At 38.8% G+C, this 19,052-nt stretch overlaps 2 protein-coding genes across 4 annotated transcripts in view; one reads left to right on the top strand and one right to left on the bottom strand.

Annotated features, from left to right (window-relative positions):
* The window catches only part of LOC145850252 (tripartite motif-containing protein 16-like), a 698,685-nt gene that overhangs the window by 219,677 nt on the left and 459,956 nt on the right, over window positions 1-19,052 (top strand). The window lies entirely within an intron of this gene.
* Window positions 9,233-19,052, bottom strand: part of LOC145867185 (uncharacterized) — a 97,632-nt gene continuing 87,812 nt past the window's right edge. Inside the window, exon 3 of the mRNA XM_082971236.1 lies at window positions 9,233-9,253. Within this exon, the coding sequence (XP_082827362.1) occupies window positions 9,233-9,253 (21 nt within the window). The remainder of the gene's footprint in view (window positions 9,254-19,052) is intronic.

Raw genomic sequence — 19,052 nt, 5'->3', positions numbered from 1 at the left:
GGTTCTCTAACCTCCCAGAGACCACGGCAAAATCAAGCCTCCCAGGAACTATAGACCTTCCGCTGCTTCCTAAAATATCATTCCCCTCTCAATACCACCCCGTGATATTCTATGATGGCAGTGAAGGAACGGAACCACAAGATAACGTTAGTTGGTAGAGCATGGTGTTTGCAACGCCAGCATGGTGTGTGCAACGCCAGGGTTGTGTGTTCGATTCCCACGGGGGGCCAGTACAAAAAAATTACAAATGTATGAAATGTATGCGTTCACTACTCTAAGTTGCTCTGGGTAAGAACATCTGCTAAATGACTAAAATGTAAAATGTCAATCATCTGATTAAACATATTTCTATATGAAGAACTATAGATCTCTGTGAGGAACTACAGATCTCTGTTACTATCCAAACATCAGATTAAGACTCAGTCACACAACTCTCATATCACAGTCATACAATGCTATTCTCAAACAAACCTAATCAATGAGTTGTTTTTCAACAATATTTTAACCTGCAGTAATATTTTCACATTTCTATCTCATGCTCATCTATACTCGGCTCGCTGCCTCTCAGATCAAAGGTGGGTCCATTTGTTCTGTTCCCGCAGTGTGGTCTCCCTGAGATCCCAAGTTTGAGGGATCCCTGGTGCACCATTTACCCAGGTCACCAGGAGCGGTCACCAAGTCAAGATTCACATCCCCATCGCCAAATGTGGTTGTTAATTTCTTTAAAATCAAATGAGACCAACTTATCACACAAGTCAGAGTTATTCTAAAACTAAATCTTTATTCACTTATTAATTAGGGAGCAGGTCAATACAACATACACATATAAAGTTAATCAATTGAGTGTTCTACAATGATGGCTGGTCGACGAATCACCCCCAGATGAAAGTACAAAGGTCTTTTATAGCCAAGATACACCCCTTTCAACCTACACAAACAACAGATGTATAGAACGGGTCACAAGGTTAAGATTTGTATGAAAAATACTTACAATTCTCAGCAGACAGTATCTGCTGTAAAAACAGTACTCTTTGTGTAGAGACCAGGGTCTGGCCCTGGGGTCATCTCTCCCTGGTACCATATAGAACAGAAACATTAACTTATGCTCTGGAATGCAGTCTCTTTAGGTTTTATCACCCAAAAGACATTGTAAATCTCCTGTCAGTGTTTTGCGCTCAGTGTCCACTGAAAGTTGACTAGTAACAACAACTGGGACCTAAAAGACACCCACCATGAGACCCACTAAATCTGCCCAAGAAGAGACAAACAAAAGAAAAACCCACACCAAACTTAAAGACAGGAAGCAAACCAAAAAGGTGGAGCAACTAAAGGTGTTGACTCTCCACATGTATCAAGACAACTGGAGCACTGGGCCAGACACTCTTAAATAGAACCTGGACCAGCTCAGGTGAAACACCTTCCCACTAACGAGATGGACAAGCCAGCACAGGTGTAACACATACTGACTAACGAGGTGACACCAATCAGTGCGTCCTACGGGCTAACGAGCTAGACGAGCTGACGTGCTAACGAGCTAGACGTGCTAATGAGCTAGACGGGCTAACGAGCTAGACGGGCTAACAAGCTAAAGTCCAACCACAAAACATAAATGGAAAAACCAAAGCCTGTAGCACCTTCCCCCTTATGACAACAAATATATCCTACATTTTTGTTGGACAAGTTTGCTCACCACCAACAGAAAACAACTTGCTGTCAACAATTAAAAACAAGAAAAAAAACGTATTTCTAAATAATAATATACAATCATATAATTTTTCTCCTTTTTCTTTCTATAGAATCCTAAATCCCACTAGCTTCTAGAACACTCATCTTCCTAAAACTCACTAGCTTCTAGAACTCTCGTCTTCCTAAAACTCACTAGCTTCTAGAACTCTCATCTTCCTAAAACTCACTAGCTTCTAGAACTCTCATCTTCCTAAAACTCACTAGCTTCTAGAACTCTCGTCTTCCTAAAACTCACTAGCTTCTAGAACTCTCGTCTTCCTAAAACTCACTAGCTTCTAGAACTCTCGTCTTCCTAAAACTCACTAGCTTCTAGAACTCTCGTCTTCCTAAAACTCACTAGCTTCTAGAACTCTCGTCTTCCTAAAACTCACTACCTTCTAGAACTCTCGTCCCCTTGGAACAAGCCCAAACAAAAATCAAATTGTATTAGTCATGTCTGATTTCAAGAGCAAACTCCTGCAATATCTCGATAGGCATGTTGTTGGATCGGGGCCCAGTCCCCAATGTCATGCTCCAGTACATTTGGGTTGGCACATCTGGGAATGAACCCTGATATTCTAAAAGCAGGATAATGATGGTTGCATCAATAATTATGATGTCTAAATGTTACATGAATTGTAAATATGAAATATGAAAAGCAAATGTACACCCCTTTGTTAATATGTATTGGCAATAATTAACTTAAGGGTGAGGCATGGAATAATAAAACACGTATCTTTTGTCAGGCTGAATGTTTGAAATATGAGGTGATTTGAGACCTGCTTCTTCAGAAGTGGAATAAAGACATATAACACTTGGATGTTGTAAATAAATACTGGAGTGATGTAAGATTGTTACATTTTTTTTTATTATAGACCAATTTATTACACTGCGTCCTTATGTATAGGCTGCAAGTACCTTGAAATTAAGTTGTTTTCAAGTCATTGAAAGAACGACCCGAAAATACATCTTTTGAACTTTCACTTTGAACTACAAGCGAACATATATATAGTCTTATTTTCAACGTCTTTTGAATGACATTTTGCTAAATGAGAATAGCGCAATGTCAAAACACAGTTTTAACGTGTCCAAATCAATAACCAATATGCAGAAACTGTTTGGGATATATTGAAAACCTAAACATTTTGAAGTGTTGCATTTTGATTCAAGTGGGTGACCAACGTGGTAAGTGTAACACAACTCTATTTTTGTTAGTCACTTTTTGTTACATCTCATAAATAGTAACTCTTTCAATTCAGAGCCTGGATTTTACTTTCCACTGAGGCTAATATCAACTGAACATTTAGGGTTCTACATTCATTCCTTAAAATACTGCTACTACAATGTTAAAACATTCTATATTGTGACGTTACTAAAATACTTCCACAATATTAAAAACATTTTACATTATTTCATTGATATCATGAAACAACTCCATGTATTTTCTGATGTTTAGTCAGAGATTTTTTATTAGAGTATCTCTTCCCACATTGATTACAGCTATGAGATTTCTCTCCTGTGTGTATTCTCTTGTGTTTTGTCAGACAGCCAGATGTACCGAAACTCTTTCCACATTGGTCACAGCTATAAGATTTCTCTCCTGTGTGTGTTCTCTGGTGTTCAGTCAGAGAGCCAGATATACAGAAACTCTTTCCACATTGACTACAGCTATAAGGTTTCTCTCCTGTGTGTGTTCTCTGGTGTTTTGTCAGACAGCCAGATGCACCGAAACTCTTTCCACATTGACTACAGCTATATGGTTTCTCTCCTGTGTGTATTCTCTGATGTATAGTGAGATAGCTAGATCTGGTAAATCTCTTCCCACATTGATCACAGCTGTAAGGTTTCTCTCCAGTGTGAATTCTTTGATGTATTTTAAGGTCTGATGAAGTGTTGAATCTCTTCCCACAGCCAGAGCAGCAGTTAGATTTCTTCCCTGTGGGTCTCTGCTGGTGTTTCTTTAGGAGTTCTGATCTGGAGAGACTTTTCTCTGCCTCTTCAGCATCATGATGTTGTTGAGGCTCCCAGGAGGATCCCCGATAGTCACGTCTCTCTCCTGTGTGAATGACAAAGTCAGACAGACGGTTAAAGGCCCACAACAGCAGAAATCAAATCAAATGTATTTATATAGCCCTTCTTACATCAGCTGATGTCACAAAGTGCTGTATAGAAACCCAGCCTAAAACCCCAAACAGCGAGCAATGCAGGTGTAGAAGCACGGTGGCTAGGAAAAACTCCCTAGAAAGGCCAAAACCTAGGAAGAAACCTAGAGAGGAACCAGGCTATGAGGGGTGGCCAGTCCTCTTCTGGCTGTGCCGGGTGGAGATTATAACAGAATATGGCCAAGATGTTAAATTGTTCATAAATGACCAGCATGGTCAAATAACAATAATCACAGTAGTTGTCGAGGGTGCAACAGGTCAGGACCCCAGGAGTAAATGTCAGTTGGCTTTTCATAGCTGATCATTGAGAGTATATCTACCGCTCCTGCTGTCTCTAGAGAGTTGAAAACAGCAGGTCTGCAGGTCTGAGACTGTTTATTTGAGGTGATGCCCAGAGCATACCCGTGAAGTTGTACAACAATTCATATCTGTTAAATTATTTGACAATTAAGACAGTCAAGTTAGCAACAAGTCATATTTAGTCTTGTTTTCACATTAGTAGTAACTACAAATAAGTTATTAAAGTTGTTGTAACTCTAAGCAGTGTGCCAGATGACTTTTGGTCTCCAATATAGGTCCTTTCAGCACGAGGGCAAAGCACACACAATTTGATTACAGAAACTCCTCCCTGCTAATGAGGAAACCACTAGTTATGGATGTAGTATATCTGGTAATGAGGAAACCACTAGTTATGGATGTAGTATATCTGGTAATGAGGAAACCACTAGTTATGGATGTAGTATATCTGGTAATGAGGAAACCACTAGTTATGGATGTAGTATATCTGGTAACGAGGAAACCACTAGTTATGGATGTAGTATATCTGGAAATTGAGGAAACCACTAGTTATGGATGTAGTATATCTGGTAATGAGGAAACCACTAGTTATGGATGTAGTATATCTGGAAATTGAGGAAACCACTAGTTATGGATGTAGTATATCTGGTAATGAGGAAACCACTAGTTATGGATGTAGAATATCTGCATGGAGCAAAAATAGTGAACAAAGATTTTAGTTTTTCACAAAGCATTCTGAATATTAGAGCGCAAGATCAGGAGTGCTACTCAAGGAAACTCACATTAAGCTCTGTGTCTATTCACTAATTCACCACCGTGGGGGGAAACTCAGGGGAGTTCTCATAGGCTGACAGCAAATATAGCCTCCATTTACAGGTTGATTATGAGTGCATTTCACACTACTTTTGGATTATAACTGTAAGACTCGCTTGAATCACCTGCTTAATATGTTTGTGTTATTGTCGCAAATCAACTGCTTTATACTTAAAAAAAACACTTCAACTAGTAAAATGCTCTTTGGCTAGCTTTGCCATCAAGCTGACAATAAGGGTTTGTACACCAAGTGTTTAACAAATTGGCCCATAGCTTCACCTAACAACAACATAGACCTGCTGTAGGACCCATAACATCACCTAATAACAACATAGACCTACTGTAGGACCCATAACTTCACCTAACAACAACATAGACCTACTGTTGGACCCATAACTTCACCTAACAACAACATAGACCTACTGTAGGACCCATAACATCACCTAACAACAACATAGACCTACTGTAGGACCCATAACTTCACCTAACAACAACATAGACCTAAGACTATATATTAAATATTTCAAGTGAAACATGGAAACTAAAATGTCTGTCGTGACATTTCATAACCTGATCACCAGATAATTTTGTGAATAATCCCACTAGGCTACTCTTTAATGTGTTGTCATTCTAAATGTCCTGAATAAAGGAAAATAGCTCTGTGTGTTGTACAATAGCCTATCCATCAAGGAATAGTTCTCTACACATTATGAGCGAAGTATCTCTGTATCCAAACAGACTAACGAGACCCTACTGTAAATCAAGCAGACAATAACACATTATAAACATCAATTTGTTAGGGATGTTGGATCCAACATGGAGCACGGCATAACTGTCTTTACCAGAGTAATGAATGAAGAAGCACTTTGGTTGTTGTTGCATGTCGTGATGTTTGTCATGTGACTGTCATTCAGAAAATGATTTCCTGGATCAGCTGATGATAGTTGAACATGTGACTGTAACTAAACAGCTACAGTATTAAGTATTATGTGTAATTGTTGAAGAACCGCGTTAATGACAGTATCCATTTGGGTGTTGTCAATAAAGTTAAGTTGTTTTCATTTATTATTATATCACTTTTCAACGGGAAAAGTTTTTTACAAAATCACTGGAGGGCGTCATGGACAATTCATACAGTACAAAAACATATTCAAGTGTAGAATGCTCTTTTAAAAATCACACATTAGTTCAACAACTGCAGAGTTTGTGTCCCTGTTTTATAAGATAGTACTCACTGTATTTACTGGTGTTAATCAGATCAATGTCCCTGTTTTATTAGATAGTACTCACTGTATTTACTGGTGTTAATCAGATCAATGTCCCTGTTTTATTAGATAGTACTCACTGTATTTACTGGTGTTAATCAGATCAATGTCCCTGTTTTATTAGATAGTACTCACTGTATTTACTGGTGTTAATCAGATCAATGTCCCTGTTATATTAGATAGTACTCACTGTATTTACTGGTGTTAATCAGATCAATGCCCCTGTTTTATTAGATAGTACTCACTGTATTTACTGGTGTTAATCAGATCAATGTCCCTGTTTTATTAGATAGTACTCACTGTATTTACTGGTGTTAATCAGATCAATGTCCCTGTTTTATTAGATAGTACTCACTGTATTTACTGGTGTTAATCAGATCAATGTCCCTGTTTTATTAGATAGTACTCACTGTATTTACTGGTGTTAATCAGATCAATGTCCCTGTTTTATTAGATAGTACTCACTGTATTTACTGGTGTTAATCAGATCAATGTCCCGGTTTTATTAGATAGTACTCACTGTATTTACTGGTGTTAATCAGGTCAATGTCCCTGTTTTATTAGATAGTACTCACTGTATTTACTGGTGTTAATCAGATCAATGTCCCTGTTTTATTAGATAGTACTCACTGTATTTACTGGTGTTAATCAGATCAATGTCCCTGTTTTATTAGATAGTACTCACTGTATTTACTGGTGTTAATCAGATCAATGTCCCTGTTTTATTAGATAGTACTCACTGTATTTACTGGTGTTAATCAGTTCTCCAGTCTTCTCTTCTTCGTCCTCCTCTAATGTGACAGTAATCTCCCCCTCTTCATCTTTCACTCCATAAACTGCATCCTCCTCTTCTTTTACTGTAACATCCTCCTCCTCTTTCACTCTGAAGGCGTCTTCCTCTTCTTTCACTGTAACGTCTTTATCTTCTTTTTTCACGGTAACAGCCTCACCCTCTACTTGTTTTTGTATTGTAACAGCCTCCTCTTTCACGAGAGCTTCTTTCACCGTCCAACAGCCCTCTTCTTTAGCAGGAGGAGAGTAGCTTAGTGAACTCATGGTCGGGGATGTTAGCTAGCTAGGCTAATGCTAACTTAACCAGCCAGCTAGTTGACTTACAACGTAAATATTACATTAAATGGGGTAGCTAGTTGTTTCCACATAAGTATGTTTAAATCATAGTGACAAATAAACCACGAAATTGTCTAAAGAACTTGAATGTTCCGACTTTGTCGGCTAGCGAGCTACCGAGGTGGCTGCAGTTGTTGAAGAAGCGTTCCGTCCACTAGATTATACGTCACACTAGAAACATCGCCTGAAAGACACATATCGCCATCTGCTGTCTGGAGGGAGGAAACGCAGTTGTGGAGGGAAAACTATTTTTCTTCTTCATTGAATTATAATATTATAAAGCAGTTTAGGGAAACGTTTTTTTCCTCTCCATTAAATATGAATATTATATCAACACGTATAAAGAGCAACAAGTGTTGTTTGATTAGTTCAGATTTTTTCTGAGAATTTAAAACAAACTCTACATCTACTCCACATCTGTATTTCTGATTCGGTCAAATAACTAGATATCAAAATAAGCACCTAGTTATTGATATCCTTGATAAAGATGAGCAAAAATTACTGTATAAAATAAATAAATAAACTTTACCCACTACCAGGATATTTTAGCCCAAAACCTGGTTACCTCTCTGCTAGGAGGCTGAAACTTGGCCATAAGTGGATCTTCCAGCAAGACACATCAACATCCATGAAGAAATGGTTATTTGGGCACAAAATCAACATTTTCAATGGCCATCTCAGTCTTTGGACTTGAACTCCATTGAAAACCTGTGGTTTGAATTGATCAGGGCAGTCCATAAGACAGACTAAATAAATCAAGGACCTGGAGAGATTCTGTATGGAGGAATGGCTTGTTCGACATTGCAAGCGACTGCCGATTGACTGATCTACAAATTCCCTGTTGCTGCTGTTGAAAGAAGCGTTCCGTCCACTACATTATACGTCACACTAGCATCGCCTTAAAGCCCCACCTGATGTATTGTTACACCATGTAGGAGCAGTATAGACCTAGTCTGTTCATTATATACATCTACATGATGTATTGTTACACCATGTAGGAGCAGTATAGACCTAGTCTGTTCATTATATACATCTACATGATGTATTGTTACACCATGTAGGAGCAGTATAGACCTAGTCTGTTCATTATATACATCTACATGATGTATTGTTACACCGTGTAGGAGCAGTATAGACCTAGTCTGTTCATTATATACATCTACATGATGTATTGTTACACCATGTAGGAGCAGTATAGACCTAGTCTGTTCATTATATACATCTACATGATGTATTGTTAGTCCATGTAGGAGCAGTATAGACCTAGTCTGTTCATTATATACTTCTACATGATGTATTGTTACACCATGTAGGAGCAGTATAGACCTAGTCTGTTCATTATATACATCTACATGATGTATTGTTACACCATGTAGGAGCAGTATAGACCTAGTCTGTTCATTATATACATCTACATGATGTATTGTTACACCATGTAGGAGCAGTATAGACCTAGTCTGTTCATTATATACATCTACATGATGTATTGTTACACCATGTAGGAGCAGTATAGACCTAGTCTGTTCATTATATACATCTACATGATGTATTGTTACAACATGTAGGAGCAGTATAGACCTAGTCTGTTCATTATATACATCTACATGATGTATTGTTACACCATGTAGCAGCAGTATGGAGGTACAGTGGGGGACAAAATTGTTGACACTCTTGATAAAGATGAGCAAAAACGACTCTATAAAAAAAATTCAAATACTGAGCTATATTGTGTCAAAAATACAGGGAAATGATTTTATACTAATACAATAGCTCAGAGAAAGATATTTAGTTTAACATGTAATTCTCAAAAGGTAGGGGTCTGAATTATTGCCACCCATGTTTTCAATACTCCAGCACCTTCCCCTTGGGAGAATAAAGACACTGAAATGTTTTATGAGATTAGAGAACACATTGGGTGGGATCTTCAAGCCCAATACCAAACCAATCAGGTGGTTGTTTGATGAAATGAAGCTTCAGACGCCATTGATGACGTGCTGCTGATAAAGTGATACAGGCATCGGTACACTGCTTTGAAGTTTACTGCTTATCGATTTGGACGCAGGCGTCGTAGCTCCGGTATCAAAAGTAACATCCCTACTGACAACAAGGCAGCAGAGTCTACCGTGCTAATGCGTTCCCACTAGATATCACAACCACACAGTATATGAAAGCATGAGGTGTGGCTGACGTTTACAAGCTGGAGCTAAATACCGAGCTAGCATACAAACTCTGTAGCACATAGTGCATTGTGGGTAGTTTAGAAGATATCCGGAAATAAGTCAAGAAATATGTAACAACGCAAAAACATAACTGTTTGTACTTATAGGGAACCATATCGTGACTACAACTAGCTTACTACGTCTTTAACCACACTGTGTTGTTACACTAGCGAGTAAAAACGAATGCTTCCTATACTTTAACCTTTTGTCTGAAAATTAAAGTATACATTTTACTCAACTGCGTTACCCACTCCAGTCAGCAGATGGCGGTCTGGGAATTTAAGGTAATGCTGTTGGTGTGACGTATAATGTAGTGGACGGAACGCTTCTTTCAACAGCAGCAACAGTTATTCAGCCACCTCGGTAGCTTGCTAGACAAAATAGCCGAACCAATAAAGCTCTTTAGACGCTTTCGTGTATATTAGCCACTGTGTTTTAAACCCACTTCTGTCGTCTAGTTAGTTATCAGATTTAATTTCATATTTGCGGTGTTGTTGTTATTAGTCAGCTAGCGGGCTGGTTAAGTTAGCATTAGCCTAGCTAGCTAACATCTCCGACCATGAGTTCACTAAGCTACTCTCCTCCTGATAAAGATGATGTTGTTGTTGAACTGATGTGTGGTGTTAGAGGGGAAATATTCAATAGCTACATCAATATTTTGACTTTTAAATTATTTATTTATGGCCATTGAGTCTTGAAGAATATAACACATGCCTCATGAGCTTAGTTCAACTGTTGTACCCCATCAGAACCCCAAATAAGCTTTTTATACTCCAATGTTTAGAAACAATTTAAATGATAAACAAACACTGTAAACACTCACACTCAAAACATGGTTAAAACTATGTTGATATCATGGATGGTCAGTCCTTGTATCCATAGGTCCGTCTATGAATTTGAGAGTAGTTACATTTCTCCAGCCCCATCATCATCTTATTACCAAATCAGTGGTGGAATTACAGCTTTGTTATTGTTTGAACTGCAGATTAATTGGTTGATTGTGTGGCTTGTTTAAAGGGACAACCTAGTTTTTAAACAGAAACAAAATGGCTGCCCAGAGACTTGGTTTGGTAAACAGCTGAGGCATGGGGGTTGGAGAATTGTAACCACTCTGAAATTCATAGAGAAAGCTATTGTAGCAACCGTAACCCAATACCTAGCGACCTCGTCAAGAAGTTCAGACATCTTGGCGTAACAGTTATAAGCTGTTGACTTGACAGTCGCTGGACCCAGGTTTGAGTTCAGCTCAGGACTACCCCCTGAATTCACTACACTCTGAATACAAGGACTGGCTGGCCATAAGGTCAAAATTATAGTTTTAACCAGATTTCAAGGCTATACAGTGCTTGTTTACAAACAGTGGCGTTTTTCAAGCTTATGTTTTGGTTTCTGATGGGGTAATACAGTTGAAACATTTGAGGCATTTCTAAGTTATATTCTTCAAGAATCAATGGTTATATAGTAAATGGGTCTTTCTATAACTGCCAGTGTAGATTTTCCTGTGGGGGTCAAATTGTTAGAGCTGTTGATAAGTCATTAGCTGTGTTAGAATACTCATACTAACCGTACTATTTGTGATGTTAATTGAGTATATAGTGTGCTTATTGGTCATAGTATGATATAGTTAGTATGCCAAAACCTCCCGGATGTCGTACTAAATTCGCCATAATATGACGTAAACACGCAGTACGTTAGGGCCCATAATGCAATTCTTCAGGAAATGGGCGTGGCTTCACATCGTTTTCAGATTTGAAGAAAATTGCAGAAAATATGCAGCCGAAGTCCAACAAGAGCCGAATCAAATTCATTGCTTTAACTAATTATGACAAATGTTAAGAAAATGTTGAGCAATGTAATAAAATAATTACTTTTCAAATAAGTTACTTTACACGTCATTTTGGCTGACTATTTGCTAGCATGTTATTACAGCAGTATGTACCGGTATGTTAACTAGCTACCTAACGTTAGTTGGCTACTTATACATCAAACTTGCCAGTATATGAACTATATTCTATCTAACTAACTACCCAACGTTTATTGACTTGATTATTCCCGTCATTCTTAGCTTAGCTAAATGGTATAGTCGTTGTGCTTTCTCAATGGACATTCAGTTGCTTTCATAAATTCACTCTGATTGACTATCTACTCTGATTTCAGAGCACTCTCGTCTGAGTACCAGAGTGCAGAATAATGAATTTACTAGCGCTCAACACCCGTTCAATATGTCCAGGTGTCAGTAAACCAAAATTCCTCTGGCACACTGCTTAGAGTTTCAACAACATGAATAACTTATTTCTAGCCTACAATCATCGATGTTACTACTAATGTGAAAACAAGACAAAATATGACTATTCTTGCTCATTTTAAGGCAAATTTCAAATAATTGTAACATTCATTACAGACGTCAATTGTTGTCCAACATCATGGCTCCGCTGTTGGCATCACCTTTTACAGTGGATTACCGCTGTTGTGGGCCTTTAACCATCTGTCTGACTTTGTTGTTCACACAGGAGAGATATGGGACTATCGTGGATCCTCTGGGGAGCCTCAACAACCTCTTGATGCTGAAGAGGCAGAGAAGAGTCTCTCCAGATCAGAACACCTCAATAAACACCTGCAGACATCCACAGGGAAGAGAACTCACTGCTGCTCTGACTGTGGGAAGAGATTCACCTCATCAGGCATTAAAATTCATCAGAGAACACACACAGGAGAGAAATCTTATTGCTGTGGTGAATGTGGGAAGAGTTTTACTGACTCTAGTGGTCTGACGAAACACCAGAGAATACACACAGGAGAGAAACCTTATAGCTGTGGTCAATGTGAGAAGAGGTTTGCTGCATCTACCAGTCTGACTCTACATCAGAGAACACACACAGGAGAGAAACCTTATATCTGTGGTCAATGTGGGAAGAGTTTTGGTCAATCTTGCCATCTGACTCAACACCAGAGAACACACACAGGAGAGAAATCTTATAGCTGTGATCAATGTGGGAAGAGTTTTGCTCGATCTGGAGAGCTGACAGCTCACCAGAGAATACACACAGGAGAGAAATCTTATAGCTGTGATCAATGTGGGAAGAGTTTTGCTGCAACTAGAACTCTGACACTACACCAGAGAAAACACACAGGAGAGAAATCTTATAGCTGTGATCAATGTGGGAAGAGTTTTTGTCGATCTGGAGTGCTGACAGTGCACCAGAGAACACACACAGGAGAGAAACCTTATAGCTGTGATCAATGTGGGAAGAGTTTTACTACATCTTTCTATCTGACTAAACACCAGAGAATACACACAGGAGAGAAATCTTATAGCTGTAATCAATGTGGGAAGACTTTTACTCAGTCAACCAACCTGGTATCACATCAGAGAACACACACAGGACAGAAATCTTATAGCTGTGGTGAATGTGGGAAGAGTTTTACTCAGTCAAACAGCCTGGTATCACACCAGAGAACACACACAGGAGAGAAATCTCATAGCTGTAATCAATGTGGGAAGAGATACTCTGATAAAAGATCTCTGATTAAACATCAGAAAATTCATGAAGGAGTTGTTTCATGATATCAGTGAAATAAAATGTAGAATGTTTTAACATTGTAGTAGGAGTATTTTAATGATGTCACAATGTAGAACCCTAAACGTTTGTCCCCTGTTCTATTGATTTCAACATGATATGGATATTAACCTCAGGGGGAAAATCCAGGCTCTGAATTGGAAGAGTTACTATTGATGTGATTTAACAAAAAGTACTAACACAAAAATAGCTGTGTTACACTTACCACGTTGGTGACCCACTGGAATCCAAATGCAACACTTCAAAATGTAGCGAGCTGTTTTATACAAATTGTCCTCTAACCAGTGATGTACACATTATTCCCAGATTCCGTGTGATTTTTGAGCTGTTCGTTTTAACAGGACGTGCAACCTCATCTCCCTCCTGTCGTACAATTGATTTCAACATGATATTAATGAGTGATGACAAATAAGTGTTGTGTTCCTTTATTTAGTGACCCCTACATTTAAATGCATCACTCCAAAATGTAGCTGACTGTCTTCTGCAGGTTGTCCTCTAACCAGTGAGGTAAAATATATCTCCCATTTCCATGTGTTTTTTTAGTTGTGTTAGTTTCAACATCATGTACAACCTGATTTCCCCCCTAATTGATATCAGTGATTTATTGCTACTTGTCAAAACAACAGCGTTTTTGGTGCTTGTACAGTTTTATAAGGTGCTTGTTTTAAATAATACAAGTAATATGATTATTGTGACAGATGTTTGTGTATGTATTACATTTTATGTTTAGGTTTTCAATTTATCACAAACTGTTTCTGCATTTGGACTACTGATTTGGACACGTTTAAGCTGTGACATTGGGGATATCTCACCTAGCAAAATGTCGTAGAAAATAAGACTATGCCCGACATACAATATAAGTTTGGTTTTAGTTGAAAGTGAAAGTTGAAAAGAAAACAATTTAATTTCAACATACTTACAGCCTAAACACATAGTCACAGTACAATAATCAATTATATGAACAATCCTACATCACTCCAGTATTTATTTACAACATTCAAGTACTAATTGTCTTTATTCCACTACTGAAGAAGCATGACTCAAATCACCTCATATTTCAAACATTAAGCCTGACAAAAGATACATTTTATGCCTCACCATTAAGTTAATTATTGCTAATACATATTAACAAAGGGGTGTACATTTGGGTTTTATATTTCATGTTTAATATTCATGTAAGATTTAGTAATCATAATTATTTATGCAACCAACTGATAATTTTTGGGTACAATTACATTGACATTGTTGCCCTGCTTTTAGAATATCAGGGTTCATTCCCAGATGTGCCAACCCAAATGTACTAGAACATGACATTGGGGACTGGGCCCCGATCCAACAACATGCCTATCTAGTGAACCCTGAAAAGAGAGAGAAGCTGTGAGGTGGGAAGTTACTACGGATATTGCAGGAGTTTCCTCTTGAAATCAGACATGTTCGTTTTAAGGACAATTTGCTGATTGTTTCACGGGTGGGCAGTTAAAAAGTTTTGTGTTTTGCCAGTGCGTTGCCATGGATCACAATTTATTATGACTGCATGTTTTTCCGTATTAGAGATGAGTTTTGTTTGGGCCACGTTCCAAGGGGATGAGAGTTCTAGAAGCTAGTGAGTTTTTGGAACACGAGAGTTCTAGAAGCTAGTGAGTTTTAGGATTCTATAGTAAGAAAAAGGATAAAAAAATATTTTGATTGTATATTATTATTTAGAAATGTGTTTTTCTTGTTTTTAATTGTTGACAAGTATCGCTCGTTAGTCAGTATGTGTTACACCTGTGCTGGCTTGTCCATCTCGTTAGTGGGAAGGTGTTTCACCTGAGCTGGTCCAGGTTCTATTTAAGAGTGTCTGGCCCAGTGCTCCAGTTGTCTTGATACATGTGGAGAGTCAACACCTTTAGTTGCTCCACCTTTTTGGTTTACTTCCTGTCTTTAAGTTTGGTGTGGGTTTTTCTTTTGTTTTCCTCTTCTTGGGCAGATTTAGTGGGTCTCATGGTGGGTGTCTTTTATGTCCCAGTTGTTGTTACTAGTCAACTTCCAGTGTCCCAAGCTTATATTTTGGGTTGGATATTCCCATTAACATTTTAATCAATGGCAATTACTCATTAGTCTTTGTTTCTGTTTTTTGTGTACTAAATATTTCTGTTTATTTTCAATGTTTTTTTAATCTTTTTCCTGTGAAGCCATTTTGTTGCATCCATGTCTGAAATGTGCTGTATAAATAAAGCTTGATTTTATTTGAACATATAATGAACCCAATGACCGACCAATCAACAGACTCTTGGTCCACCTTAGTATGAAAAAACTGTATCAATCCCACTTTTCCAGCCTGCTGAAGGCGTGGTGGAGTAGAAACACCACCCCCGGCTCTACCAGGGGCTTGAGGTGGTCTCCCACAGCTCTGCTTATGTCATGTTCTGTGGCCTTGCTGTTACATTTCTTGACTGCCCCTGCAACACAGAAACACATTTAGTCATATTATATAAAACACTCAAAGTAATGGATATGGAGCATCTATGGCCTCAGTTACACCTGGCACCTAAATGTGACTTCTGTCATCTGATCACTCCAAGCTGCATTAGGTTCAGATCTACCAGGATGGGCCTTTGACACAGTATGGATACAGTCAGGCCACCAAATATGCATCAGCAATGTAAAGAGATGTTGGGAAAAGTACATTATACACAAATGACCTTCGTAATATCAAAGAACAAATGTGTGTGCCTGAGGGGAAATTAACTTCATACAGCCAAAAGGGTGAGAAATTACACCAATATCAGTGGACAATTTGCACTAATGTAAATAAACATAGATGGAACATATTCCCTTTAGCTGACGTGATGAACCGCTAAGGGGACATAAATATTTACCATCTAAACCATGTGTGACCTCTCACCTCTCTGGCTGTAGAAGTGTTCTGCCTAACCAGTCCCTCAACAGCTCTCTGACTGAGCTCCACCCTCACTGGGTCTTCAGAGGAGAGGAAGGCTGAGGAGGGATGGAAGGATGAATGGTTCAGTCAGTCAATAATGTGTAGAGCTGCTGTCTATGCTGTCTGACTAAATCACTATTTTAGTAGTTCATTAAAGTAAATTAGGCTTTATGACTGCTGAATACCAACTATCAATCACTTAGATCATGTATTTTCAGGTAGAGATACATCCTTGGGACGTCCCTAGCCCGTTGAAGTTGACATTTAAAATGGTTAAGGTTAGGGGTTAAGGTTAGGGTTTAGGATAGGGATGTCCCAAGGATCCCAGAAAGCATTGACCATTGTGCATTCTTCTGTCTCTTTTACATAGCAGGTGTAAAATAAACACAGACAAGACAAGTAGGCACGCAGTGCATTGTGGTCATTGTAGTTTAAAAATAGCATCTTATTATGTAGGGTGACCATACGTCCTCTTTTTCCCGGACATGTCCTCTTTTTGGACCAAAAAAAATGCGTCCGGCCGGGATTTCTAAATCGCCTAAAATGTCCGGGATTCGGCTTTTGCTTCCTACAGTCGCCATTCGTTGTGTGCGTTTTGGGGTTTTTGCATTGCTTTGACCGCTTTCAAGCGCTCGTACTAAGACCGAAGCAATTGTTAACGCTGTGATAGCACCACATTCTGTCGACATAGCTCAGAAAGCACTAGAAGACATACCTTACTGTGGTGTTTCTACTGATGGGAGCAATCACGGTGCTGTGAAAATATTCCCTCTGCTTATTCAGTATTTTGATTGGAATAATGGTGGCGTGCAAAGTAAATTAGTCGAAGTTAAAAACACTCCAAATGAGACAGCTGATACGATCGCGCAATACATCAAAGAAACACTGGAAAATAATGGGATTTTTTCCAAATATATTGCATTTACAGTAGGGTGACCATACGTCCTCTTTTTCCCGGACATGTCCTCTTTTTGGAAAACTAAAATTTGGTCACCCTAAATTATGCCAATCTGTATGTGGGGTTGTTAGAGAAGAATGTGATTGTCAGCCCTAACAATCCATTCTAGCAGCTCATCAGGCTCTGAAAAAGTCTTCATTGATGACGTGTTCCATCTATTCCAGGGGACAGCAGAGGAACTTCATCGATTCCACTCCTTCATCAATACAAGCAGTAAACATCTGAAATTCACCCTCACCTTTGATGCGCATGAAACAAGTTACCCGATGGTTGGACAATACTTTTCTCGTTAATCATCTTAAATACTTAAACTGGAAATCAACCAATCCTCCATTGTTAACGCAGTGGAAAGGTAAAATGCTTTATTATCTACACATGTAAAGTGGGTGACGGAGAGAAATAAAATGGTTAGGTTATGGTAAAGTTTATAAAAGATCAAATAAAATATTTTTCCCAAAAATTGTTTTAAGTCCCAATGCAAAGTTACACCTCACTGTTCTATTTTTGGAGTTATTACATAAAACCAATAAGAATTCAGAAGAATGATAAAGTCAGGTGTGATGTAGTGTGGAGGACCGGTCTATTCCCTGTGATGTAAACTACAACAGGAATAACTTGAAATGTGTAACTTCAAATTAAACCATTAGTTTGCACTCATGACTTGAGTGATTAAAGTAAACCAACGTTTTGGAAATATATAATTCGCTGTCTAATCAAAGAATGTTAGTTATATGCAGTTATCTTAGCCAGCCAGCTAACATTAGCTATTTAGCCAACTAGCTATTAGCCTAACCAGCGCAGCCAATCAGCACGGCTATGGTCAGCGAGCTGGAGCTATTAGCCAAACCAGCGCAGCCAATCAGCACGGCTATGGTCAGCGAGCTGGAGCTATTAGCCTAACCAGCGCAGCCAATCAGCACGGCTATGGTCAGCGAGCTGGAGCTATTAGCCTAACCAGCGCAGCCAATCAGCACGGCTATGGTCAGCGAGCTGGAGCTATTAGCCTAACCAGCGCAGCCAATCAGCACGGCTATGGTCAGCGAGCTGGAGCCCAACGAATGGAGACCAGTTAGAACCTAAATAACAAAACCCAACTAAAACATGACTGCAGATCAGAAGAGACATACAGAATGATGGCTGGGAAAAACACAGCATTTAGAACAGACACATTTTATACGTAGCAGCATAGCCTTTATGTCATTATTATAGATGGTATCCCACACCGTAGCAGCATAGCCTTTATGTCATTATTATAGATGGTATCCCACACCGTAGCAGCATAGCCTTTATGTCATTATTATAGATGACGTCCCACACCGTAGCAGCATAGCCTTTATGTCATTATTATAGATGACATCCCACACCGTAGCAGCATAGCCTTTATGTCATTATTATAGATGGTATCCCACACCGTAGCAGCATAGCCTTTATGTCATTATTATAGATGACATCCCACACCGTAGCAGCATAGCCTTTATGTCATTATTATAGATGGTATCCCACACCGTAGCAGCATAGCCTTTATGTCATTATTATAGATGACATCCCACACCGTAGCAGCATAGCCTTTATGTCATTATTATAGATGACATCCCACACCGTAGCAGCATAGTCTTTATGTCATTATTATAGATGACGTCCCACACCGTAGCAGCATAGCCTTTATGTCATTATTATAGATGACATCCCACACTGTAGCTGCATAGCCTTTATGTCATTATTATAGATGACGTCCGACACCGTAGCAGCATAGCCTTTATGTCATTATTATAGATGACGTCCCACACCGTAGCAGCATAGCCTTTATGTCATTATTATAGATGACGTCCCACACCGTAGCAGCATAGCCTTTATGTCATTATTATAGATGACATCCCACACCGTAGCAGCATAGTCTTTATGTCATTATTATAGATGACGTCCCACACCGTAGCAGCATAGCCTTTATGTCATTATTATAGATGGTATCCCACACCGTAGCAGC

The sequence above is a fragment of the Salmo salar genome, unplaced genomic scaffold (genome assembly GCF_965601325.2).
Source record: "Salmo salar unplaced genomic scaffold, fSalSal1 ptg000221l, whole genome shotgun sequence".
NCBI lineage: Eukaryota > Metazoa > Chordata > Actinopteri > Salmoniformes > Salmonidae > Salmo > Salmo salar.
This window is presented reverse-complemented; position numbering and strand designations above follow the sequence as displayed.